Source organism: Anas acuta, chromosome 6 (assembly GCF_963932015.1).
Source record: "Anas acuta chromosome 6, bAnaAcu1.1, whole genome shotgun sequence".
Lineage (NCBI taxonomy): Eukaryota > Metazoa > Chordata > Aves > Anseriformes > Anatidae > Anas > Anas acuta.
In genome coordinates, this window is record NC_088984.1 from 26830476 (window position 1) to 26857150 (window position 26675).

General features: G+C 38.9%; 2 protein-coding genes across 12 annotated transcripts in view; both read left to right on the forward strand.

The window, feature by feature from the left end:
- The window catches only part of ZDBF2 (zinc finger DBF-type containing 2), a 37236-nt gene extending 24327 nt beyond the window's left edge, over window positions 1–12909 (forward strand). Inside the window, exons 9-11 of the mRNA XM_068685941.1 lie at window positions 11165–11418; window positions 12375–12457; window positions 12781–12909. Of these exons, the coding sequence (XP_068542042.1) occupies window positions 11165–11197 (33 nt within the window). The 3' untranslated portion in view covers window positions 11198–11418; window positions 12375–12457; window positions 12781–12909. The remainder of the gene's footprint in view (window positions 1–11164; window positions 11419–12374; window positions 12458–12780) is intronic.
- Window positions 12910–13046: 137 nt separating this feature from the next.
- Window positions 13047–26675, forward strand: part of ADAM23 (ADAM metallopeptidase domain 23) — a 73664-nt gene continuing 60035 nt past the window's right edge. For 7 of the 11 annotated variants that reach the window (XR_011097677.1, XR_011097678.1, XR_011097679.1 and 4 more), the window contains exons 1-3: window positions 13052–13494; window positions 14595–14827; window positions 22313–22389. Coding sequence is in view for 8 of the 11 variants with exons in the window: in XM_068685956.1 (XP_068542057.1) it covers window positions 13329–13494; window positions 14595–14827; window positions 22313–22389 (476 nt within the window). In the remaining 3 variants the exon portion in view is untranslated. Of the gene's footprint in view, window positions 13495–14594; window positions 14828–22312; window positions 22390–26675 lie in introns of all 11 variants that reach the window. The other 4 variants (XM_068685951.1, XM_068685950.1, XM_068685953.1 and 1 more) reach the window with 4 other exon arrangements.

The following is a 26675-nucleotide window of genomic DNA, read 5'->3' on the forward strand; positions in this document are numbered from 1 at the left end:
ATTGCCTTAGAGTTCATTATCTGCTGCTTCCAATTAGGAATCTATTTTGTTTGCTTTTGTTCAATGGTTTACATGTTGGATAACAAAATCAAAGACCACTTCCTGTTGCTGTGCCTTGAACCAAAATGCTAATTCTTGCTGTATTCTTAACGGGTGTTTTGATAACATGTATCACAACACAGGCGACTGCACAGATAGGCTGCCAGTGTACGTGCTTCTCCCAGCTGCACAGCTGCCTCAGGCAAGCTAACTATAGCTTTATTTTTGTGTGTGGTATGTCAAAACCATCTATTTTTAAACCAAATCAGAAAATGCCTTGGAACCATATTTTTTTCTTTCAGGCTTCACTTTCAGCTATCCAGAAGCTCAGTACGCTACATTCATAAATTTGGTTATAAAATTTAACTTGTCTGAATAGTAATAAAACTGTTCAATTATTAACATTTTGGAACACAGATGTCAGTCACAAAACATTTTAAAATATATTTGTGCTTTTACCTGCAAGGTGAATGTAAAGGGTGTTGGGATCTACTAACCAGACAATGAAAACACATATTGATGTTTTTCCATTTTCCATTTCCAGTTAGTTATTCTTGACATTATTCATGATAAACTGGTGACATTCATGTTTTAAAGGTGGGAAAAGTGAGGTAATTTGTTTAAAAGCAACATGCTTTTAAATGTGAAAATGCTCATTAACTTTGACCTTCTTCACTTTCAAATCAACATACACACTGACTTTTAGAGTCTGGTTGTCATTCCCAGACTTTGCTAGGTGTTTATGAGGATTGGGTCCTCAGTGATGTGAAATGTATATATAACAATTGGCATTCCAAAATAACTGGAAGTCCTTGAAAATTTGGGGATTATCAACCTTTCAGAATCTGCTGAAGAAACACAAACCCTCCAGTTCTTCAGATTATTATTTTCAGATCAATAAACTTGATTGTAGGGAGCCAACGTTTCTCATGATTTTCTTGGGGCCTTGGTAGGGTGTTGGAGTTGAGATCTTAATTGCATGGATCAAAGTGCATTAACCTCTTGTAGATTAATATTTCATCTTGTAAGTAGCCACTCTTTTCTCAATGGAACCATTCTCGAACATGAGAGCAATCTGGTTAAGGAATGAATGGCCTATAGTTACCCATAGGCAGGTAATATTAGGAATCTATGCAGATGGTTTGGAAGCGTTTACTTTACTAAATAATAGTCCTCTCTCACAGATTAATCTCCTATAACTAAGCACTTTCTTTAAATATAAATGGCACTGTGCCATTTTTAGAACACTCAGATTACTTTGTTAAATTATTAACCAGTTTTTATCATCAGTAGGGGACTTTTTACAGAAATGAGAACAAGATCTTACTCATGGGTTATTTTTAAAATGTGTCAACTTGAAGGCTTGTACTTGTGACAAGGCTCATGAAGTGCAACAGAGCTGCTGTTGTATGGATTTTAAAGGAATTACAGAAATCAGAGATAGGGAAAACTTGTTTTAGGCATAAAGCTCTGTCCAAGCTTGATTCCTACAGTGTATTTTAATGTTCTGCTTCTGAAATCCTTTGATGCTGAGTCTGCTCAGCAGCTCTTGGAAGGGGGTTTTTGTTGCTTTCTCTTTAATCATATTTCAGGATCCAGCTAGTAGACTATAAATACTGAAGGAAGGGGAAAAATGGTATATGAGGCTTAATTTACTGGGAAGCATTTTCTGTCCTGACTTAAGACATGGGGTGGCAGTAGGTTATATATCTTCATCTCTCTCTTATCCAGATTCTTTTGTTATTTGCTTTAGGAGCTGCAGGTAGACAAACATTGACGTCCTGTTTTGGCTGGAGGCCTGACAGGAGGAAGGCCCACCTGCAGAGCTCCTGCATAGGGGCAGCAGAGCTGGCGGGTTGCAGCAGGGCCCACCTCCCAAGCTCTCCATGACTTGCCTGGAGGATACACCAGTGTACCTGGTCTCTAGCAATTCCAAATTCCGGGTAAGCTAAGCAGCATCAGTCATGGACAAATCCAAATAATGATGTCTGCCAGCTTCTGAGCAGCTCTTACGTAAAGGAGAGACATAGGCTCAGCTAGAGCCGAAGCTCCATTCTCCTTGGTAGGAAACTGGAAACAAAACAGGCCTGTCTTGCTCCAGACTGCAAAGAAACATAATGTAAGAATATTATCAAAATACAGCAGCAAATTGAATTACCTTACTGTAAAGTCGAACTTACCTGTTGTCTTAACTGAAAATACTTTGGTGAAGGACGGTGTGACACATGGGAGTTGAGGGAACATGGATGTCTCTTCCTCTTAAGGCATAGAGCACTATTTTCTCCAAATAAATTTCAGTCTCTCTTCTTTTTACCTCCATCTAACAAGCCAGTTCCAAAGTTCCAATTTTCCTATTCAGCTAGTTATCAGGAGTGTTTGCTGAGCAAATACGGATGTCTTGAAGGTGATTTGTGAAATCGCTGAAAACTTGCATTGCATGGCCATTTTTTCTCCTAGTGTCAGGATGCCGAAATTTAAAATTTATGATTCAATAACATCATTCTCTGGTCTTGTTGTGCTGTGGTGCATTTCCACTTTTTGTACTAGGCCCGTATTTTATTTTCAATGGAAATCTACAGAATTTCAGCATGGAAGGTAGATGTATTATTCTTGCAGTTTGTATAGTAAAATGCTATTCTTGCATTGGCAGAGCATATTCAGCAGATGGCTGGGCAAGGAAGGCTTAATCCTTTTTCTCCTGGCACAAGGTATGCTAATTACTATGTGCCCTGAGCAGAGAATCTTCTGGATATTTCAGCCACCTTTTATATTTGGAGAGAAATACCTGATGAGGAAGATGACGGAAAGATCCCTGTGTGTAGTTGAAGAAAACTATGCTGTAAAAATGAGAGGGAAGAGGAAAATAAATCTGATATCTCCAAGAGTTAATTGGAAAAGTAACAAGGCTTGCTGTCAGCCCAATTCAGATTCCACCAGGGATTTGTACTGTGTGGAAGTTGAGTTTGGCAGGATAAGTGGGAAGAGATTACAGCATCTTCCATCAAAACAGTGTTGATTTTCAGGGAATGCAGCAAAGAATCTCTGTGTCTCCTGATACAGTCATCTGAGACCTGTGAAAGACATGGTATGAGGCTCACTGGATGGGCATTTGGCACTTCTTGTCTCATTATTTTTATATTGGAGTGACTATGTAATATCACAGCAGAAGTGCCAGAAGGAGGCCAGGAAAAAAGCTAGCAAAGGAAAATTGTTTGAAACCTGAGACACTCCTCCATGAACCCAGAGAATTCCCATTCTTCCAGAGCTGTTCAGAGGGGAGGCAATTCTAATACTGTTCCAAAGTCCTCATTCACAGGTGCCTCAGTTCCAACAGAGAGATGAGGACAGTAAGCTGAGGGATGGTGAAGACAAAAGTACCCTGTGCTTGTCCTGGCACCTGCAAGAGACCTGAGTGCCCTTGCACAATTGCTGTGGTCACTGAGCTTTCAGGTGTGATCAAGTTTTGGATGTCCTTCAATGTTGTTGTAGACCAAAAGATTAGATATAATTAATGGTGCTTCTATATTCAAATTTTGCTCTAGCACATCCTGAATTGTAAATCAAATATATTTTTATCTCCAAGCCAGAATCCAAAGGAGATGGTTCCATGTTTAAAGGCCACTATGAATATCAACCTTTACATCTGAAAATAGCGATGTAAACATCACAGGCTTTTTTTTTGCTTTTTTTTTTTTTTCCCCTAAATGACTGGAAAATTTGACAAAAGTCAGGATGGTCTGGCTGCTTTATCTGATTCATTATACTGCAATTGATGGGAATAGCAGGAAGGAAAATTATAGTCTTATAAGACTTAGTGTGAACCTGGTTTCAAGTAGTGTAATTTTATCTCAAAGGGAATGGAAGAGAACACATTCCCCATTGGATACAGATTAAGTGATGTGTTTACCCTGCTTGCTTAATTAAACATTCAGCAGATGATCAAAGACCGAAGGCTTTTCTCAGAATGAAATGTGTTCAACTGTTCAAATTGGTAGTTACCTTGAAAAATCTACACTAAACACCATGTTTTTATCTCCAGTGAAAGAAAAATTCTGAAGTGAAGATCATTTTTTCCCCAATATTTGGTCTTTTTAGAAGGTCAAGTTGTTACCACCTGGTATTTTAGATCTTAATACTGTAGTGTATCTGACCATGCTGCAAGACCTTCTTTGCTGCTTATGTTCTCTCTTGACACCAATAGGTTACATTTCTACTCCTGGTGACACCAGTAGAGAAGCTCTCAGAGTTCATCACTCCTGGGTCATGTTGCTGCTGCTCAGGGCCCTGTGACATTTGTCACCGCAATGATGGTGAGAGAAGCTGAGAGGCAAGCAGGGCAGTTCCAGCTGCGGTAACCAGCTGGGAGATATTCTAACTGTACATTCAGAATGCTCCCCTGCTGTTTGAGCACATTGCTTCCTCAGTGACATAGTTTTGTGAATTAAAAAAAAATTCTTCATGACTACAGCAGCCAAGAATTTTATTAATGTTTTTTAGTATAAAGGTTACAATGTCTTAATTTTACTAGGTTGCTTTAAAACCTATAACATCTTATGGACGTTAGGAAATAGCTTGTGATCAGTTGTCAGTCCTATGTGCATGCTTCTTCTAGAAATGAGTCTGTAGGGATGACTCAGGCTTGGCAGCCCAACAAAAGATGTTCCGTCTGTAAAACAAATAGTTACATCTGAAAATGTAAGACTGTTTCTTCATTGCTCTCTTGGAGGGGAAGAAAAAAAATACTGTGAGAATGATCATGAATATTTTAAATTTGAGCTCTGCAGTTCAGCTGCATGACAGCTCATATAGACCAAGTTACATTTTATACGCTGACTGGATAAGCACATTAGTGCTTCCAGTACAGGTTCTAGTTTTGGCTCTGCAACTCGTTACCTTTGCACATATGTCTGGGATGGAAAGGGTTCTAGAAACTAGCATTTAAATGTTACCTTAAGCCTGTTTGTATTCTAATCTAAGCCTACACTGAGGACTGTTACCATCTGGCCACATCTATAAGGCCACTAGCAATTGCTAAGCACAGCTTCCCCAGCAGCACAGCAGCAAAGAGGAAGTACCATGGGAGTTCTGTCCAGCATTTTCCCTCTTTAAATGGAAACCTTAAAATAGCAGTGAAGGCAAATCTAGGATTGCCGTGCAGCTGAGGATAGGGCCACAGAGAATCCTGCAGCAGAAGTAGAATTACACGGGTTTCTTGTGGTTGTTACTTGCAAAATAATGCAAAAGAGATTATATAGCTCTGGCTACGTTGTTTTCATTCTAAGCATGATTTCTTTCTTTTTAATTATTATTATTATTACAGTGATACTTCATGCCTATATTAATTCATCTATCTGTATTTCCCGTATAAAAAATGTAGGTGGTATAATGTTGTGAAAGACTATTGTATTGTTTGAACAGTGGTCCAATCAATACATGGTTGTTGCTGTTTTCTGTAAAGAAAAGGGGAAAAAAAGCTCAATTTATCAATAGGCAGAATGAAGAAAAAGACATTTTGTGCTCAGCAAGATCTCTTTGGTAAATGGAAGTTTCATTTATTATGCAACTGTGTTTGAGAGCAACATAATTTTGGGATAGGGCCAAGACAATATAAAAGTAGGAAAGCACTGTCCAGTGGGAAGAGCCTTGAACTACCTTTGGTCTGCAGAGGTCAGATTATACTTTAGACTGTGCAATTAATCTGCTTTGTATCTTTGGTCATGTTCCCCTGCTGTTTTATGCTTCAATCCACCAAGCTCTACCAGTTGAAGTGTAAGAAGATTTAAGAAATTCTTCTGCGCTTCAAGCCTGTGTGCAGCATCAGCATATAGGAACAGTTATAAAAGCTAAGAATAATTCAAGTTTCTGTGACTAAGGTCTTGATTTGTGTAGCCCTAGGAAGTAAGTTTGGGGCATGCCTTTGTTACGGAGAGAGGGCTTGCTCTGAAATCCAATTTAGTCAGGTGCAATTCCTTTTGATTTTTAATTTCTTCAGCAAGATAATGCAAGAGAAGTTGAAAGATGGTTAAAGTTTGGATCTCATCCATAAAATGTGGATGGAATTTGAGAGAAAAGTAAATTCATAAATTCCCTGTAAGAAGTAGTTTTGCAAATAATCATTGAAAAATGTATTTTGAAGTATAGGTTTGAATCATAAATGTCCCTCTCCCACCCCCCAGCTGGGACTTTGGGGGGACGTGTCATAGGAAAACTGGCACTTTTTCCTTCATGTATGCTGCAAAGAAACTCCATGTAGAATACAATAATGCTGTCTTAATTTCCACAAAGTCTTCAAAACCCGCTATGTTTCCATAATAACAACCCATAATAATGCATGTTTAAACTTATGGTTAACCAGTAGGATAAGCAACCCCAAACAATCATGGGGAACATACGCATGTAGAGAAATAATAAGACCTTTGAAAAGTGACTGAGTGTAAGTTCATGTGGGCGAAAGGAAGAATGGAAGGAGCAGGGTGAAGGGCATAATTTCAAATCCCCAAGTGTGAGTTCTTGATGTGACAATCCATGTGGTCAGATTGTGTGTGGCTCTTGCGGGGGAGAGAAGTATCTCCTTCCATAGTTGTGAGGGCTAGGTGGGTTTTTATGCTGTTTGCTTTTTTTTTTTTTTTTTTTTTTTTTAATGTGTGTGTTCTAAAGGTTTGTGGCTGAGATTTTTGTCAAGAAAATTAGCAAGACGCTTGAGGGTTGTGTACTGCATTGGGAAAGGCTGTTGGGCTTCATTTGCTTATGTGCCAAAGTGACAAAATGGAAGACATAATCCCCTAAAAGTATCCACTGTATTATTGTGCTGACAGTTTGAGTCTAGTAAACTAGTAAATATTATTGAGTTCAGATTATTTCTGAGCTTTGGGAAATACAAAAGCTTACTGCAGCTTCCTTAGGAATCAAGAATCCGCTCAAGGAATTAACAGCAGAAGTCATAAAAAACATTCACTGGGATCTCTGAATAATTTTATTGTGATGTTGCAAAACTACTATGTTGACATTAGGGGATACTGTCTTTGGCAGGTAGGTGCTGAGAATCACCAAATCATCAAAATCTGGGGACCCGTAGGTCCAGACTGATTGGTGGGGGAAAGCTGAGAGACTATGTTCTTTATTTGCATATCAAGATTGTAAGGAAATGAGCTTAGAAGGCCAGGGCAGGAAGGATGATAATGCCAATCTGGGATCCATATCTGATGCTGAAACTTATTTTCATGACAAAACCTATCTTCTAGTAACTCGAATATAGGGGACACCCTAGGCCTCTCATGCAATACTTTGATATCACTTTGCACAGATTTTTCTTAAAATTTCAGACTTTCCTCTCTGGAGAAGTGATGGTTAGATATTGTTTTAGGGTTTCTAGAGGAGTCAGTCTTAAATCCTAGATGTGTCCTCAAATAGGAATCTTTCAGGGTAGCGTGTTTCGTGTCTGATGATTCATCCCTATGCCTAATTAGGAAAGGAGCACGGAAACCGGTCCAAGTTTATCTATGGAGAAAAGGCAGGATGCCTAATTGGGTGGAGCAGTTTCTATTTTTTTCCTATTTTTGTAGAGCTGCATTTTATGGAAATTCCAGGATTTTCCTCTCCTGACTAACACAGCTGTTCCTCAGCATTTTTACCTACCTTTCATAAGGATTACAGCACTGATTGCTGCAGCATCAGAACTGGTCACTCTGCTGAATGCACACAGAAATCCAGTCTGTAAAAGTGTGTTACGTGAGCAGCAGCCACAGCACCTGCAAATACTGGAGAAAGTGTTTTTTAGATTTTTGGGCGGGAACATGAGAAAATCAGTTATTGTACCTTTCTAAATGCTGCATGTCCATATCCAGAGAGACAGCTTCCCAGTAACTAGTGCCTGTTTTCAGTGAGCTTTAGTAGTTCAAGCATGCATTATATTGGTGTGGCCATATTCCTTCTGCTTCTCAAGCTAATGCAGTCCTTGCTATTCTGGGCATCTCTCTGCTGGAGATAACATCTTTAATGTTTTCATCTACAGTTTTGTATTTTCACCCATCTCTTCTAGGGTTTAGATGCTGTAAGCATCGACAGCCTGGTCATTTCTACCAGCAGGGGGAATGAGCTGTTACTGGTAGCCCTGGCACAAGAACAAACAGATTTCTGTTAAGCATGAATAAATTTAGGCTGGGAAGTAGGAGGATTTACGTAGTGATTCAAACAGTGAGCTTCTGGAGCAGCTTTCCAGTGGTATTGGAAAGGGCAAAACCCCCAACTACTTTTAAATGCAATGTATGAGAGGAATTGTTAGTGGTAGCTGGGGGCTGGACAGGATGCCTTAGGAGATCCCTTGCAGTCCTTTTCTCCCATGTGCATGTGTATGTGGGTCAAGGAAAGTGATGATACCTTCCCTCTCCTTTGCAAAGTCACACTGGAGCAGCTGCAGTCTGGCTTTTTCACAACCTACTGTTTGGAAGTATTTGATCATCTGTAGCAAGTCCTTGGGGTGTGAACTGTATTTATTTAGTTTTAAGAAAGTATAAATAAAAGTACACATTTAAGTAAGAGTTCGCCTAACACCCTGTCCTTTTTCCCTGACACTGTTTTTCATGTTAATGCGCAAGAGTGAAAGGAACTAGCAGGGAGCGGGCCTGATGTCACAGCCACAGTTAGAACTGCTTGCTTATTAAAAGAGCAGCACTTTTTCTGCTGGCAGCATATGTTTTACTTGCTAAGTTTATCTGTATTGGAATAGATGACAAGTGTGTTCTAGATAGCCTCATTGACCAATGTGTTTCTGCTGCTGCTCTGTTTCTTATTAACAAATTGGGCAATGTGATGAATAATTGGAGCCTTTAGAATTTGAATGTTTCCACTGGTGGCAAAAATACCTCATTGCAATATCTTGCATTCAGTGACTTACATACCGTAGTTTCAAAATTGCTGAGGAATCCTACTGAACAGCTTGTAAAATCCTTTGGTTATGAATGCACAGGTAATTACACAAGAGTACACAGCGAGTGCAGTCTGAAATTAGTCTGGTGTGGTTTATTCAAAATAAATCTTTACTGCAATCAAAAGTAGCTTACTGATGCTACATTTCACCTGAATACAATTGAACTGTACTTAATAAAACATCTGACTCACTTGTTATTAGTGGCACAGTTGTGTTCTTCTCTCTTCCTTGCCACGTATTGCTAAGTTATATTCTGTTTATCATTTTACTTCACTTGACCTTACCATTAATATTTCACAATATTGAAGGGAAGGGGATGGAAAGTATATCCTAACTACCATGTATATTCTAACCTGTAGTGCTGGAACATATATGGTACTCATAAAAGAGTTCATTTGTGTAGTAGCACTGGTGAGAAGAATAGCTAGCAGGAATGCTAAGCATGCGGAGCTTGGTAAATGAGTGACACTGGGAATGAAAAAGTGGCATTTCAACTGTACTATATTTTATAATATTAATCTAAGATAGTATTGTGCCCAATAGCACACAGGGTAAAGCTGGATTTAGGGCTCTGATGAACTACTGACCAACAGGAGAACGCTCTTCCTCTGAAGAGTCTGTGGTTGAAATAAAGAAGATGGCAAAGTGAAGAACAGCAGAAACCATGTTCTGCTAGATCTACAACTTGGAAACCGATGCTTGCTTCAGAAGAATCTAGAGCAAGTACTCCATTTCCTGAACCTCTTATGCTGTTTTTGCAGGGTTGCTGAATTTATTTAATGAAACTAAGTGGAACAGTAAAAGTGAAATCTATTTTTTTTCTGACCAAATGCTGGGTTGCTGCAGAGCAGTTAGGTGATGGGGTGTGTAGCAAGAGATGGTTACATTATATGTAAAAGGAAAAAAAAATAACAGCCATTATTACAGAAATATTCTTTCACACTAATGACTGAGGAGCTATTTGAGAATAGCTGAACACTGAGAATCAGTGAGTATTCAAATGTACAATTTTAAAAAAGGTTATACTAATGCATTGCATTGTTCATTGTAATTACCAGGTTTCTTCTAAATATAAATTATTCATACTTACACTGCACACGATATTTTTATATGTGCTGTAGTGTATTTTATGAAAGTAATGAAACATGAGCTGCATGAAGTTTCAGCACAGCTTTGTCTTAGCTGTTAGTCCCGTGCTGGGAAACAGAGACTGGCTACTGCCTTCTTTTGCGTGCACATTAGAGGTTTGTGTGGATTAGTTATGTGTCAGCTATGAGGTTCTACTGTTACTCAGTGCCCGTGTGTAAATATTGCTTTTTAGGCCTGCAGTGTGCTTGGTACCCCTCCTGCTCAGGACTCTTATATTTGTTATATCGTTTACAGCACTGGCTGATTTATGTGCTCCTGCCAATCAAAAGGAAATCTCTTTCACAGATCTATCACGTTGTCCAGTTTTTGTGCAGCCTATGGCTGCGCCTGGTAGTGCTGCAGGCACGTACAAGTAAGACATAACCACACCTGAGAAATGCACTCGCCTGATGGCACAGTTCAGCAATGGCTGCTTCTATTCTGCTGCTTGTACTGCCTGCACCCTGTGGTGCTGTACCCTTCGGTCACCCGAGGACAGTCTTAAACTGCTGGTTGGTATCATTGCTATTACAGAAGTAACTTCTGAAGTCCTTCTTTGCTTGGAAGCTCCCCATTGAGCTGAATATTTGAGATTCCAGTTTCCTCTTCTGTAATGATCATCGCTATCATTAACTTGATTGCAAGAATGGTGTGAGAACACTGGCTAAGGCTTACTGCTTGATAAATCAGTCATCTATGTTTGTACCTCCTGAACTTCTCTCCTTCATATTCCATCTACAAGAGAAATATTTCTCTTTCTATTAAACCAGGAAATAGCTTGTGTCTGTGAGCAATATCCAGGAATACTCCGCAGACCCCTTTGTTACAGGACCTAACAGGATTCTTGAAATAAGCGTTAGATATTTGAAAGTAGGTTGTCTCACTGATGTTGAAATCCAGAAATTTTCTTCATATCTCAGTAAGACACAATCCTGGAATACTCAGTCAGGAAGACCAATATTATTTATGCCTTGGGTAAGGAGCAAGTTCATTAAAAACATATTCTATATAGAGACTTTTCCAAGTCAAGCGATACAGTGACACTTTACTTTTTTTTTTCTTTTATTTCAGGAGATGCTGGAAAAAGAGATTAGATTGCGTTGAAAAGCTGTGTCTTTTACCACTGAGGTAACAGAGCCTAGACTGATACTTCCTGACTAGCTGACAAGTACAAATAGCCAAGACTACTATCAGCAGTTTTGCATCTGAAGCCTTATGATTTGAATTGCAACATTACACAGTTTCATTCCACACGTTCACTGACCCCCATCCTGATAAACAAGCAATGAATATAAAAGCTCTGGACAACAGTCTGCAGCTGTGATGTAAGATTTATTTATCACCCAGATTGCAAGTATGTGTGTACCTTGCGTAATACACATTTTTCTCAGAAGCACTGGCTATCAGCATTTTCCTGCATGTCGCTGACTCAGAGGTTCCAATTTATTTCATTGGAAACAGATGTTACCATGATAATCCATGCTTTTGATATTTTGCTTTCGGACATCTGCAGTGCAATCTATTTGAGATTACTTCATAAGGTCTTTCAAAGATGAAAGCAGGTTAAATAAAAAAGGCACCTGTGGAGGCACTTAGTGGAGTATTTCATCTGGAGCTGATTATGTTCCTGAACTGCACATGCCCACCTGAAGCTTTTTAAGTTTTATAAAATGCAGCTTGAGCTACATCATGATCAGCACCTGGGAGACTGAGCATGCCTGCTTGAAATGGTGCTACGTGATTGCTTCTGCTGCAGACTTCTGCTTGAGTCAAAAGGGCTCTAGAAAGTATTTGTGGTAACCAACCTTTGTAGGAAGAGGTAATTGTTGCTTTTTTCACCCCATTTTCACCACTGAATCTGGATAGTAAAAATAAGAAATGATAGTTTGAAGAATAGCATTTGTTGTTGTTAGACTTGTGTTTCTTTTTGTTGTCTTGCGGTTAAAGTTAGTTTCTGAATTTAAATTTTTAACTGTATGGCCTACTCTTCGATTCTAAGATATGTTTTGACTGTACTTATTTATTTTGGATCTAGGTGCACTGACATAACTGGTCCTTTGGTATGTTTACATGTTTATGGGGATAAATGAGGAGCTGCTGTTGGTTGAAAGGTTCCAGTGATATTTAATGATGGATATCTGGGCTAGATGGACTGCATGAAAAGTGTCTGGGGCAAATGGGCGTTGAGGAATGCCAATTTTATACAGAAAATGGGTATAGGTTTCTCCCTAGGCCCAGCCAGCAGAAACCCTAAGGAGTTTCCTGTCATTTCTCACCCCAGGTCATCCCGTGGCTCGGTGCTCTCCGCCATTACGTGCCTGGATTCTGAGCTTCCACAAGCAGCACCTGGCTGACCAGCGTGAGGTAAGCAGCATGTGCAGATGCAGAACGGTTTTCTAAAAAACAAACAAACAAAAAACCTACTGCTATAAGCTAGTCTGCATAGCAATCAATGATTTGTCAAACTGCTTATTCTTTTTAAACTAGCAATAATGATAATTAATTTAGTGATACAAAGCCAGTTAGTGCTGGCTGGGCTCTAAAGAAAAATTAGGTGAAGCAGGGAAAGCTTGTCTTTTTGTAAAGCGGTGTGGTACTCAGATGGCTCTGCTTTGAAGGAATGACATAAATAAAAAGGAACAGCCAGGCAAAAAAAAAAAAAAAGAGAAACATCTTTATTTCCTCAGCAGGGAGACCTGCACCAAAATAAAACGCATCTATTCTGGGCTGTTGGAGAAATCTGTGGGCAAAACGCGTGCTAAGAGCTCGGTCTCTAAACTGCTTTGAGGAGAAATCAACAGCGATGCCGAACACACGGCTTAGCTTTCCTCCAGCCTCCTGAAGCTGCGCCCTGAGGGTGTCGGTGCTGTTATTTCTGCCTCATGGCGGTGGCTCCCGAGGCGGGGGGAAGGGCAGCAGCACAACGGACAGCGACCGCGCGGCGCGCGTGCGCCCGCCCTGGGCTTGGCGGTTGGCGGCGCGCGCGCGTGGGGGAAAGGGCGGGTATGGGAGAGGGGGGGAGAAGCGGCGAAGGTGCGCGCGCGCCGCCCGCCCTCGCGCTGAGGTAACGGGTAACGGCCGCCCGTAACGGCGGCGCGAGGAGCCAGACGGGCGGGAGCCGCCTCTGCCCTCCCCCCCCTCCCCTCAGCCCCTCAGGCGCTGCCCGCTGGGGGCCGGAGCTCCGCGCTGCCCCCCGCCCCGCCCCGGCCGGCCGCCCCCCGGGGCGCTATGAGCCATGAAGCCGCCCGGCAGCATCGCCCCGCGGCAGCCCCGCTGCTGCGGCCGCCGCCTCCCCGCCGCCGCCTGCCGCCCCGCGCTCCTGCCGCTCCTCGGCCGCCTCGTCCGGCTGCTGCTGCTCCTGCTGCTGCTCCGCGGCTCCTCGTGCCCCCCGGCCGCCGCCGGTGGGTATGGCGGGGCGTCCGTCCGTCCGTCTGCGGCCCCTCCGCGCCCCTACCGACCCCTCTGCCTCTCCCCCGGCCACTGAGCCCCTGTGAAGCGCGCTGCCGCCGAGCCCTTTCTTCCTCCGCCCCTTTCAGCTTTGTGTACGTGCCCGCTCCGGCGTCTGGAAGCCCGGGGCTCGGATAAGGTTTCCTTCGCTTGCTTATTAAAAAAAAAAAAAAAATAACAACGGAGAAAAATGTCAGATTTCCCTGCCTCCGCTCTTCTGGGGCTGGTGCTGCAGTGGTTTAGGTGGAGGGTGGCGTGAGGAGAAACAGGCCGGTGAGGTATGCGACAAAAAGCAGGCGAGCATAGGTGGGTTTGGTGTGCCGCGGGGTGCGCGTCTGGCTGGGAAGCTAACTTGTTTGGGGCCGGATTTTGTGTGCGCGTTTCGGTTATTCGCTTCTGAGCGATAATGATAACGTGGAATGCTGGATATTGTCGTTTTGCGAGTCGTTGCTGTCAATTTTACATTGCACGTTGGTTGGGTGCGTTTTGACATTTTAACGAGGAAGGATGCAGGATTTCATCTGACAAGGTGCCACTGAGGAAAAGGGCTCTTGTCAAAGTTAAGAGTAGAAAACTTCCCATTATGTAAAGAGAATGGATTAGCATTCAGAGTGCATGAACTCGCAATTCGGTTTGTCTTGGGAATATGGGAAGTATCCTTAGCCTTTCTACAGGCGTGTGTGTATGTATATGTATTTTTTTCTGTGTGTATACGTCTTCTGAGAGGGAAGAGAACTTATCCCCTACATCTTTCCTTGCTAGCTAACTACATATCCATTAAGGTTTTTTCCTCTTGGTGATTGAAAGGCATTAAAATATTTATAATCCACGACTGTATGTGAAAATATACATGCGCTTAAATAAGTAATGTTATTTCTGAAACCATTTTGTGTGTGAAAAATGAATCAGATCTCTCTCCGTGAATAAGCTGTCTTTTTGTTTGCTTGAGTGATTAATGAAATATTAGAATACTGCAAGCTAAGTATGTTGCTTTTTTATGGAAATAAACATATTCTGCCATATAATTTATGGCTGGCATATCTTTCTTTCTCAGACCTGCATTGGAATGAAACAGCAGGCAGTATAGAGGGAGTCCTGGCAGATGAAGAGAGTACATTTCAACAGAATAAAAGCAGCAGCAGCAGCAGTAAAAATAACAGCTACAGCAGTGCAATCCAGAAAGAAATTACACTGCCTTCAAGACTAATCTATTACATCAACAAGGACTCTGAAACCCCTTACCACATCCTGGATACTAGGGCAAGGCACCAGCAGAAACACAATAAGGTAGGATAAAAAGAGCCTTATCTGCAGAATTCAGGGAAAAAAAAAAAAAGTGATGTGCAACTGTGTTTGAATTTTGCAGATCTTCAAGACTTAGTGTTGGTCCTCACCACCAGTTTTAGGCATTAAAATAGGATATGTAATTAAACAGGAATGCCATTTCCCTTGCTTTAATTAAAAACAGTTATTTTAGATTTCAGAATGGTTCAGAACCTGAGCTGTAGATAAAAATGAATGGGAATTATGCAAGGCTGGCTTGTCTTACCAGTGTATATTCCAGTGGCTTGACTTATGTTATACTGTCATCAGCAAAATGCTTCTTCCAAAATAACTCCATTCTGGAGAAATGTTTGTATAGGGATTTTCTTTAGAATCCTGATCTTAAAGCATGAGTTACTTGACATTGAGTACATGATGCACTCACTAATAAATGCAGTATTGATTTTCTGCCATTGTATGGCCGGTGAAGACCACTGTAAAGTGTTAACAGTGTGTGTCAAAATCTGAATACCTATTGCTGTTTGTTTGTTTGTTTGTTTGTTTTTGAGGTGGGAGAGCTAGTGTTTTATTTTGTACAGATAAAGATAATAAATATCAAAACAAATTTTCTGAAATTGTATGGACTAAATGATTTTGGTTTTGTGTGATAACTTGGTGAAGAGGTAAACCTTTTCTAATCTATGTTACTTACAAGTTGCCCCCTAAAATTATTCCATTATATTTTTATAAATTTATGTTTTAAAAAATAATTTCTTACAGCAGGTTGGAAAAAAAAAAAGCAAAGTGAAGGTAGAGAAGGTTTGTATGCTGCCATGGTAGAAAAGAGAGACAGCAAAGCAGATAAGTGTTTAAGATATTACTGAAAGACTTAACTATAGGGAAGCTCTTACCAAGAAAATTTTCAGTTCTTTTGAAATTTTCAGAAAAGGATTTATTATGCATCATGTATGCTTTTGTTGATATTGATTATGTGAAATTAACATGGAGTTACTGTATAGTCTTTGAAATAAGCTGTTGTATAGTTTCAATATTTTGATGAGAAGAAAGATGGCTTTTTAACTTATTCAGATGTGCCTTTGGGTACATCTAAATATACCAGATTGCTATGGATGGAACAGAAAAGCTGTCCCATTGTTGGAAAATGAAGTTACTTAAAAGAGTACTACCTTCAGAAATAGCACCCTAACCTTTTTGAAACATGCATGATTTTGGCTTGCAGAGCAGTTGAAAAGGTCTCAGATGTTATTTAGGAAGGAATAAGCAACATTAGTGATACATTAAACAAAACAACCTTCTTTCCTTCCTTACCCTCTCATTGCTCATGCTGAGAGAATGTGCTGTTTATACAAACATTAAAACCATGGGAAAAGCGTAAGTTCTTTGAAATCGTATCTTCTCTCCTAAAGCTGTTCACTATAATGGTGTTAGTATTTCCTTTCTTTGGGGGAAAGTACAGGCTTATCCCCTGACCCCTGGGGAGTTGCCTGTGAAGCAAGACCATTCTTTTCAATAAACTTGTACACTGGGGATTTTCTTTGTCCCTTCTTTAGAGAGCGATATGGGAAGAAAGCGATTTACTAATGGTTGGAGACCTGGTTTTGGGAACAGTGCTTTTTCCATGTTTCTATGTGAGGATTTTCTTGGAAATCCACAGAGGGGAATGCCTGCCAGTCTCTTAACTTGCCCAGCATTTCCACAAGAACATTGCTGCTGTTGTCTATCCTTCCTGCGTCCTACCATATCTCTCTACCTGTTGGGGTAAAGCTCTGCAGAAATCAGCGCTGACAGAATTGGTATTGATTTCCTTGAGTATGCATGGTGCTGAGCCTTGTGTAAAGTGGATCTTTCCACTCAGTGTCCATTTTAAGCCTAGGCATTGCTAACACTGCAGTTCTTCCCAGAGAAGGGTTCTTAAAGTTGGGTCTTCATGGAAACTGACATTATGTTGACTTCATTCTTCTGGCATGAAACTTATATTGCTTTGATCCATTTAATTGAAGGAGAGGGTTGTTTATATTCCTTGCCTGGATTTTTTTTGTTTTGTTTTATCTTCTGCTCTCAGAGCACCACAAGGGGCTTCCCCTTCACCCCCAATTCCTCTCCGCCCCCAGCTCATGTCTTTCTTTGCAATGAAGTCTTTGCTCTTCCGTCTGTTTCACCAATAATAAGATGCTAATCAATATTTTGTTTATTTTGTTCTGTTGAACATTCACTCTAATCACCTCTTACATCCTAGGCAGATTTTTATTTCCCTGATTACAAAGGAAGACAACCCACAAAGAAAATAGAAAGCAATTGGCTTGTGAAAGATGTGCATGGGGGGGGATTTGATGATTTGGGGGAAGAGGACAGACGTGAATAGGGGATGGACTTTTTAGTACTTGCTTTTATCCTTTCCCAGAATTGAAATAAATGCTATATTGTAGTAAATCCTGATGTGAGATTTTGCTGCCTCCCACACTGCTAATGAAAAGAAATAGCAGAAATACCTTTGTAGCTGGGTAAAGAAATAAATCTATATTTAGGATTCATTGTTTGCACGTGGGGGAAAAACATAAAGACAAATTTGATGACCTTATATACATTGGGCAGAAGTGGAATTAAAATACTAATATTTTTGGAACCATACATCCTTTAAGATGAATTTTGTTATCAACCTTAATGGTCTCATTTATAGGCACATGATGTGGATATACTCCCTAACTATGTATACTATTCAGTGGACCCCCTTTCAGTGGCACCTCATTATTGTGGCCAGAAGAATATAAACCATGTGGATAGTTTGTGGGATTAGGCTTGAATGCCTCAGAAATGCTGAATCACTACGGAGAGCAGAGTGGTACAGGAAGTTATGTATGCACGTGAAGAAAGAAGGAAAGCTATAAAAATATGAGAATAATCGAAATAAAATTTGTTTTTCTTTAAAAGCCTCTTCCTAAAAGTAAGGATCTGCAACCTTCTTTACATATGGAGAATTGAAGGGCTGGAGAATAAAACAGTACACTGGAGAATCCAAAATTTAATTATTATTTTATATATTTTTTAATGCTGATCTTCTTTATCCCCTTTCTACTTTTGAATTTGGTGAACATACTGTTATAAGAGAGCATATGTGATCTAAACCGTGGGTAGAACCTCTCTCATTCTTTCTTGGTCTTCCAAGATTTTTCCTGCTGTTGACAAGAATGAACATTCAGCATAGTTTTGACTATGTGAAATGGTGTCTCTCCAAGGCAGACAGAGTTCTAGTGTATAAACTCTTTTCTCTTTATGCTCTAAAATATATTTTGGATACTTGGTACTTGAAGACACTAAAATCTATGCACCTCAGTTTCCTCATAGTTAAAGTTAGCTGTTTTCTTTGATTTCTTCTGAAGTTATTTTTAGTTGAAATGCTAAAAATAAAATAAAATAAATGAGCACCTGCTTATAATAATCCACTAAAGAAGCTTGCAAGAATCCTGAAACTTGCTGAAGAGCTTTGAGTTATCTGCATTCTGCTCCTTTGTCGACTTTTGCAGATGGATGTAGCCTTTTGATAAGCTCTTAATTGAACCAGAGGACTGCTTTCATATGTTTTCATAGTCTGCATATACCAGATTGCTAGGACCTAGTGGGAAGACTACATGGGTCATGATTTGTCACAGAATGCCAGGAGCAAACCCTTACGGTGGCCAGCAGAGGGAGAAATCTCACAACATTGGATATGATCTCACAAAAATGGAATTGGTAGAGAAAAACAACTCAGGGCAATCATACCAAATTTTGAGTGGAAAATAGCTTGAATGATACACTTATGAAGGAAAGCTGTATCTGCTGGGCAGTTCCTAACTTTTTGAATTACTGGAAATTGTAAGTTATCATAATTCATAAGGAAGCAATGTATTTTGTCTTAATAATTCTACACTGTTAGTGTAATTTTCAGAAGGAAAGGGTTTTTAAGACCCTAACAACTGAAAGAAATGTTATAGTAGTTTTGACTGCAAAGACAGGACAGTTATACCACCCCTCCCCCCCAAGTTCATTTTGTGCTATTTTCCTTGGGGTGAACACTCCACTTGTGCTTCTGTTCAGCTTAGCTGTTCGTCACTCAAATTACGATGATGTTCCTGTCAGGCTTAATTCCATGTTACCTTGTTTTAAAGGTTTTGAAGACTAGTAGGTCTCGGAGCGTCTTATGCAACTTTAGTATGTAGTGTGCTCAAATTGAGAGGGAAAGCATTCTTAAGATGAAATGAAAAGAACATAGTAAAAGAGGTGGTATTGAAGAAAAAGCAGGCCTGTTTTGTGAAAGATGAAAGATTATGTATGGTTAATAACCTCTGAGTGATCATGTGAGGTCTTAATGAAATACAGAGAGAAGTCCTATGCATTAATTTTATTCCCTTTTCCTATCTTAGGATAAGTCTTCACTTTTAATCCTCATGTAATGAAAGCTGATCAAATTAATGAATGAACTTCATATAGATTATGTCTATGAGTTTAATAGACTGTTGGAGAGTCCTTGTAGTAATTCAGCTGACATTTGCATTTTTTTTCTGAATTTTCTATGGTGCGGCTTCCATTTACAGTACTTGCAAATTGATGATTTTGTGTGCTTTGTCTTTTGATACTATATCGAATACGTTTTTATATATTACTAGTGGCAACACTAGTAATCCTAGCATCTGGAACAGTGAAGAACAGTTTTGTTTTTTGTTTTTTTTAATTTGGATTTGAGTGCAGGAAGATGTTTAAAGATTCACGCCCTTCCTTAACTCACTCTGCTGTACTTGATTAGTAAGTCTTTGCTGCAGAAAAACTTCATGTAATTTTGCTGCTTTGCAGTTGGAGCAGCCCACAGCTGTCAAAGCAGGAACCTCTGCAGAGGTTTTTATATAATAAACATGTACAAAGGTACTTGGTCACCTGCATACATAAGTAAAGAATGCTCATGCAGGTGTGCACAGCTGTACGTATGGAAGTGGTACAGAAAGATGATGGGTAGTATCTTTCATATGAGTACACATGGCGTAATATCTAGTCCGTATATTCTTCAAAGTGTATACTAATCTACTTTATATTCTTGTTTGAATTTATGTTTCTGTGTGAGTCAGAAGAAGCCCATATTTCAGATTATACTTTAGTCATTGCATTACAAGGTAGCTGATAAGAGAATACTGTGAAATGATCAGGATGTGTAGCAGAATTCCATGGATAATTTTTTGAAATATTTCTTGCCATCATGATGATACATGGCAATATTAATAGCTAAAACACCTGGTGACAACTCACTGGTGGCTTTCTGCTAACTTGTTATAGGAAAAAATGTCAGTTTCAGGATGAAACATTTTAGTTTCATTACTTTTATCTGATTTTAGGCTTATGGCTTTCATGGGTGGGTATACGTTATTAAACTGGATTAACAAGGTCTCTATTTCACTGCAGCAGTAGAGTATCACGTTCACCTGAATTCAAAGCAGTGTTTTTGCTAAGCAGCAAGGATTTAAAATCTCATGTTCTTTTTATAACCAATGGTTTGAGCTGAGTTTGGTGGAGGACGTGCCCTACGGCAGAGTAGCAAATTACCGTCAGTTGCTTTTCAGTAATTGCTTATATGTAAGAAACTACATCTATTGTAAGTGACATACAGTAATGGATAGCAAGGGTGTGTTTTTATACAGAAGCAATTGTTTTCAGAAATAACATTATTATTGCATCTCATACTACAGGATGATCTTTTTCTGGTATTACTATAAACTGAGAATACAAGTTCCTTTAAGTAACTTTAAATTTTGGAAAGACAAAAAAAATTTGATGGTTTAGAAATGACAAGAAAGGTTATTATGCACGTGTCACCAAATGGGCTTGATTGGACAAAAGAAAAGCTATAGCAGATCAGACTGGACATCCACCTAGCTGTCCCTAAGAGCAATCAGTAGCAGGGGTGGATGTATGGGTGTAACATTCATGGAGTGCTACTTCCTAGACTGGTCTCCCAGCCTCCAGTTGCTGGGTCAAGGTCTTTTGGGAACCAGAACTCGTTGTTTGGATTTCATAGCCCTAGATGGAGTACCCAGTCTTTAGGTTATATAGTTTCTTTTATGTACATGCAATTTTTGGTATCTGTGATATCTTGTGCTGAAGTTTAAGGATTTTCATATTTCAGGAGTTGAAGACATTATTACCAACATGCCACAAGTACTGTCGAAATGGGTTTTATTTTTTTAGGTGATAATGTCAATTCTTGATGCTTCAGCATCCTTAATCAGTGAAGTATGTTGAAACATTGGTTAATCTTTCTGAAAGGAAATATATTCAAGAGTTTTGTTTAGTTACTTGATTTGTAATTGGCTGTCAGAACAATAGTAGTGACAAAACCAGAAAAGATACTTAGGAAAACAAATTACTTGATATCTGTTACTTACAGGTAATTATTTAGTCTTGATACTGCTACTGTCCTAAAAAGTGTTTGGAGAGGAAAAAAAAAAAAAGTATTCCAAGTCATACTAAGTCTGTTAGGGGAGGTGAAAGAAACGCTGCACCAGGATCAAACTGAAAAGAAAAAGAGTATATATTTTTTTCTAAGCTAACTTTGGAAAAGGAATATAGTCACTTTTGATGTTACTGTTTTGTTCAACTTCTGTAAGTAGAGTGTTTGGGATCACTGGTAGTATCAGTTCTAAAGCAGTTCATAAAGCACGTTATTGATAATCTGACCTGTTTTACTCTGTTGAAACACTGTCTTCACAAAAATAAACTGTTTGACTATCTTTTTTTTTTCTGGAAAACAGCTGAACACGTTTTAAGCATCTTTGCTTTCATTTACAACAGTATAGAAAAGAATAAAGCACGTGATTAATATATTTGAGAAAAAATGAAAATCCTTCAAGTTAACTGCCTATATGAGACTAGTTAACTTTATTTTTTTATGTTGAGCAGCATCAGTCTTCTATACATTGGCTTGGTTACAATGCCAAATATAAAGCCTTTAATTGTGAAGGGATTACTTTGAAATAAGTCTTTCATAACATGTAATACAAGCTTTGCTCTGATTTTCTTACTTGAAGCTTTGTATCACAAATGCTTTAATTATTTCAGGCCTTTTAAAGTGAATGAATGCAATAACATAATTAAATGAACAGTGTACTCTGTTACTTATTATTTTGTTACATAGCCATCTGGCTATGGCGAAATACAGACATTTATATGAAGCTACATTTTTGTTTGTTTTTGTGAGGAATGGATGTGTATATTTGAAAGTACTCTTTTCAGGTGCTATTTCAGGTACTTCTCTTTTTTCCTGTGCTGTCTAAAAAGGCAAATCCTTTTGAATGTGAATTTGGTGCAAGGGCAAAAATTTTACTGATGCAATTCATGAAAATAAGCATTTTTTTCCATAACTTTGCTTTTTGCAGTTGTTTGTTAAAAATACTTGTTGCAGTGATTCTTTTAATAACTTAGTGTTCTGCAAAGCTCTATAATACTGTTATGTGTTCATGTTTACAGGCTGTACATCTGTCCCAGGCAAGTTTCCAGATTGAGGCCTTTGGCTCCAAATTCATCCTTGACCTCACTTTGAATAAGTAAGTGAACAATTTCAGGTTTCTTTCTTTTCTGTTCTAATTGTCTTCAACTTATGATACAAGGTCATAGCACATGAAATTCCAAGGTCTATGGAAAATTATGCTGTTGTCCAAGTTTATTAATACAAAATAACATTTAGTCTATTTTAAGCAAGGTAGATGTTACCCTTACTGACATCTGTACTGTACCTTTAAACTCTTATCTCTCAGAAAGAATAATGGTACCTAAAGATGAAATATATAAAGCAGTATCTTGGGCTTCAGAAGCCTAAACCTGACAGTGAAAATGCAAAATATTTGAAACTTATATTTACTCTTACATTTGTAAATGATCTTTATGATTACTAAGTATGTATTAATATATTTTTATAACTATGAATTTAAAATGTATAGTTCAACTATAATTACATTGCCAGCTGTTAAAATTTAATTTCCAGTAATAAAAAAACACCCCGATGATTAATAATAAAGGACTAGCATTTTCTGTGTATTCTGTCTATGGTATTTTTCTTCATGCTTTGAGGCAACAGAAGCAATTGCAGAATGATTGACTTTTGCTACCTACTGTTTCTGAACCGGTGTGTAGTAACATCATAAATCACAGTAAAATACAGTAAACATGCTTCATATGTAGTAGAGAAATGATGATGGCTATCAGTAATTTAGTTCCCATATTGTAAATGCAGTAAGCATGGAAATATTGTAGAAGAGAGATTACCATGAATAATGTTACAGAAAGTGATGCAAGTTGGTCTACATCATTTCTATTTATACCATGGTATAACATAGTTAGTATATTGGACAGTGACTGGAGATGTTTGCCATCATTTTTGCTGTTTTACTTGCTTGTCTTCTCAGATTGATTTAGGACAGCAAAGCATTTACTTGAAAGGGCAAAGACCAGATGTGTGTAGATGTGAGTGACTTATGTACTATTTATAAATCTATTTATAGAGAGATTCCGGTAGAATTAGTGTTTGAAAGGTGTGGATTTTTTGCTTTGTTTTTAATATATATCGATGAACTGTAATGTAAATATTACTTTAGTTGTTCAAGGCATGTAGGAATATTGTAAGTATTTATATGACTGGCTCATCTTCAATGATTTGGAAACCATACTGTTGACGCTATCATCATGAAGTTCCTAATGATGTGGGAATCTTAGTGGTTTGGCTGTACTGAAAGGTACAGCCTAGAGTCTGTTTCCTTGTAAGGTAAACACCAATTTCATATAATTCTCCAGTCTGGAAGATCTGACTTGTAATGCAGATCGTTGTTGGTTTAGTTGTTTGTATTGCCTCTGTTTATATCCCTAGCTGAAGATGGGGAGCTATGTTTCTCTAAAAAATGTAAGAAAGTTTTTGTGCTACTGAAAATTTGCACCCATGAAGTTTACGAATAAAGTAGAAACATAAAATCAGTACTAAATGCCAGACAGATAAAATTATCTATAGTATTGCATAAAATTCAATTGTATTTTGGGCTGTATAGAAATATGACCATTAGGTCAAGGGAGATGTATCTCCCCTGCTCTTGTGAGACCCCACTGGAGCACTGTGTTCGGCTCTGAGACCCTCAGCACAAGAAGGACATGGACAAACTAGAACAAGTCCAGAGGAGGGCCACAAGGATGATCAGAGGGCTGGAGCACCTCCCCATGAAGACAGGCTGAGGGAGCTGGAGAAGAAAAGGCTACAGGTAGACCTTAAAGCAGCTTTCTAGTACCTAAAGGGGGCCTGCAGGAGAGCTGGAGAAGAAAAGGCTATAGGTAGACCTTAAAGGAGCTTTCTAGTACCTAAAGGGGGCCTGCAGGAGAGCTGGAGAGGAACTCTTTACAAGGACATGTAGCGATAAGACAATGGGTAATAGTTTTAAACTGAAAGAGGGTACATTTAGATTAGATACAAGGAAGAAATTCTTCACTCAAGAGTGTGGCGAGGCACAGGGGTTGCCCAGGAAAGCTGTGGATGTCCCATCCCTGGAGGTGTTCAAGGCCAGGTTGGATGGGGCCCTGGGCAACCTGGTCTAGGGCAAGGTATCCCTGCCCATGGTAGGGGAGTGGAATTAGATGATCTGTAAGGTCCCTTCTAAACCAAACTGTTCTATGAAAGTATATTTGCAGCTGCTGCTGGCATTGAACTTTTCTGCTGTCTTAAAGGAAAAAGCAACAACAACAAAACAGAACACTTTAAAAGTATGTTCAGTAGTTGGAAAAAAAAAAAACACAACACAACATTTTTATCCACAGTCAACTAGTTTAAACAATGCATTTGTGTAATCAATGATTCTGGTATATCTGAACAATTTCTCATTTTTTGAGTTAAAAATGAGTTAAATGAGTTAAAAATGTCTGCTTCCCGTTTTTTAGTGATGAGGGCAGTTGGCTATATTGTCTTTGTCACAGAAACAGGGGTTTTTGTCTCATGGTCTAGCACAAGCCTCTGAATAACGGAGTCTCCTGCTCTGGGAACCTTCACCTACAGGGATTCATTCTAAAGGTTGTGGCACAAAAAAGAAATGGGAAATTCAGTACCAGAGCTGACAGAAACAGAATGTAAAAAACAAAGACTTTCCACCTTTCCCGTTCAAAACTAACTTCCTTCAAGATTTAGGGGTGGGATGGGGGAGTAGGTCATATTTTTCAGATTTGCTTTCTTTTTTCTGTAGAAGTCCATCTAAATTTCCATATATTTTTTCCCAATGAAGAGATTATATGAAAAAAAAATCTGGCATCTTTGGCATGAACTGAAAAAAAACATTTGACTGTAATATGACTTAAATATTTGAGACATTAAAATATGATGATTAGTGTGAGCAGTCATTCCTTATTATGTGAGAAGCAGCATTACAGCCAACATGTTGCAGCCAATATTATCCACCAGTTTTACACTTGTAAATGGTGTGTTGTCTTTTGTATGTGTTTCTGAAAGGCTGAATGACATTGGAGAACAGTCACAGAGCAGATAACGTTGTTAGCAGAATTTCAAAAAGGAAGCCAGTAACTGGATTTTTTGTGAATCTATTCTGTTCTTTTTTTTTTTTAAATTGGAAATTCGAAAACTAGTCATAACTTTTCCAGAAGGAAACTTCAAATATTTATAACATTTTCTTAAAGGCTTAGGGTGTTAAATGGATCCTATGAGATACATGAGCTGCATAAATTAAATATGATAGTATTACTGTGGCAAGTTTAGCCTGCTTTTAACAAATTTCTGTTACAGATGAGGTGCAAATAAGTCAGTGTTAGGATTTTAAAACAAAGTGTGTGTACTCATGTGAGTATCTGGTCTTGAGTCTGAGCTGCAGGTAGCAGCTTTACTGCCTCATTTCCAACTCCCAGAACTGGAGGCAACCTATTCAGTTACTTGCTTCAGTGGGTATTCCGCATGTAAAAAGTGTTGGAGGCTGACGCTAGAAACTCCCCATGTTTTTCAACACACAGTAATGTGAAAAAAAGTTTCTGCTGTCTTTGCAAGAGTTAGAAATGCCTCATAATGTGGAGAAACTTAATTTTCAATTATTGTATTCAGCTGCAGACTAGAAACATAAATTGTAAGCAATATTTCCGTTATTCTCTCCTTAATATTTTGTTTCTCTAATTCTGTGTATGTGTTTAGCATGATTCTCTTCAGCTATTCTGTTCCATCCTGTCATTAAGGCTATGATAAAAATGTGTATTTATAATATTATGTATGCATGAGCTTTTATATGTTCACTAATGTGCATAGTCTTGTGTTTTACTTAGTCACTATTCCAGAAGTTCAGTGGGAGGTAGTACCAATCCTGCCACATACCAAGAGGCTGCACTCTTAGCTCAATTTCTCGAATGTTTATCAGCAGTATTTTCAGCTCCTCTTTCATTTCTTCTAGAACTTTCCAGATCAGTCTTTTAAATGTTTTCCTTATCTCATTTTTCTTTATCTCATCCATTTCTCTTTGGCCAATATCTATAAAATGAAAATGTGTGTGTGCATTTGTTTCTGTATGAGTTTTACAGAAGAGGACTTATAACTGCAGCCATATAAATTAATGTTAGAGTGCCTGACTTACAAGCATTCAAGTTTTAGATTTCCCTGGAGTAATTAATGCCCCTGTGCTTGCTGTGCAATGAAAGTCTATCAATAACTTTACAGACAGTATAGCTTGTTTCAACAGAACTGTAGGAAACTCAGGATAGGCTCGTTTCTGTTAGAAGTTCCACTTTATTTTAAGTGCTCCTGGGAAGTATGTTCATGCATGGAACATAGTGGAAGCTTCTGAGAAGGGATACCTTAAATAATTTGGCT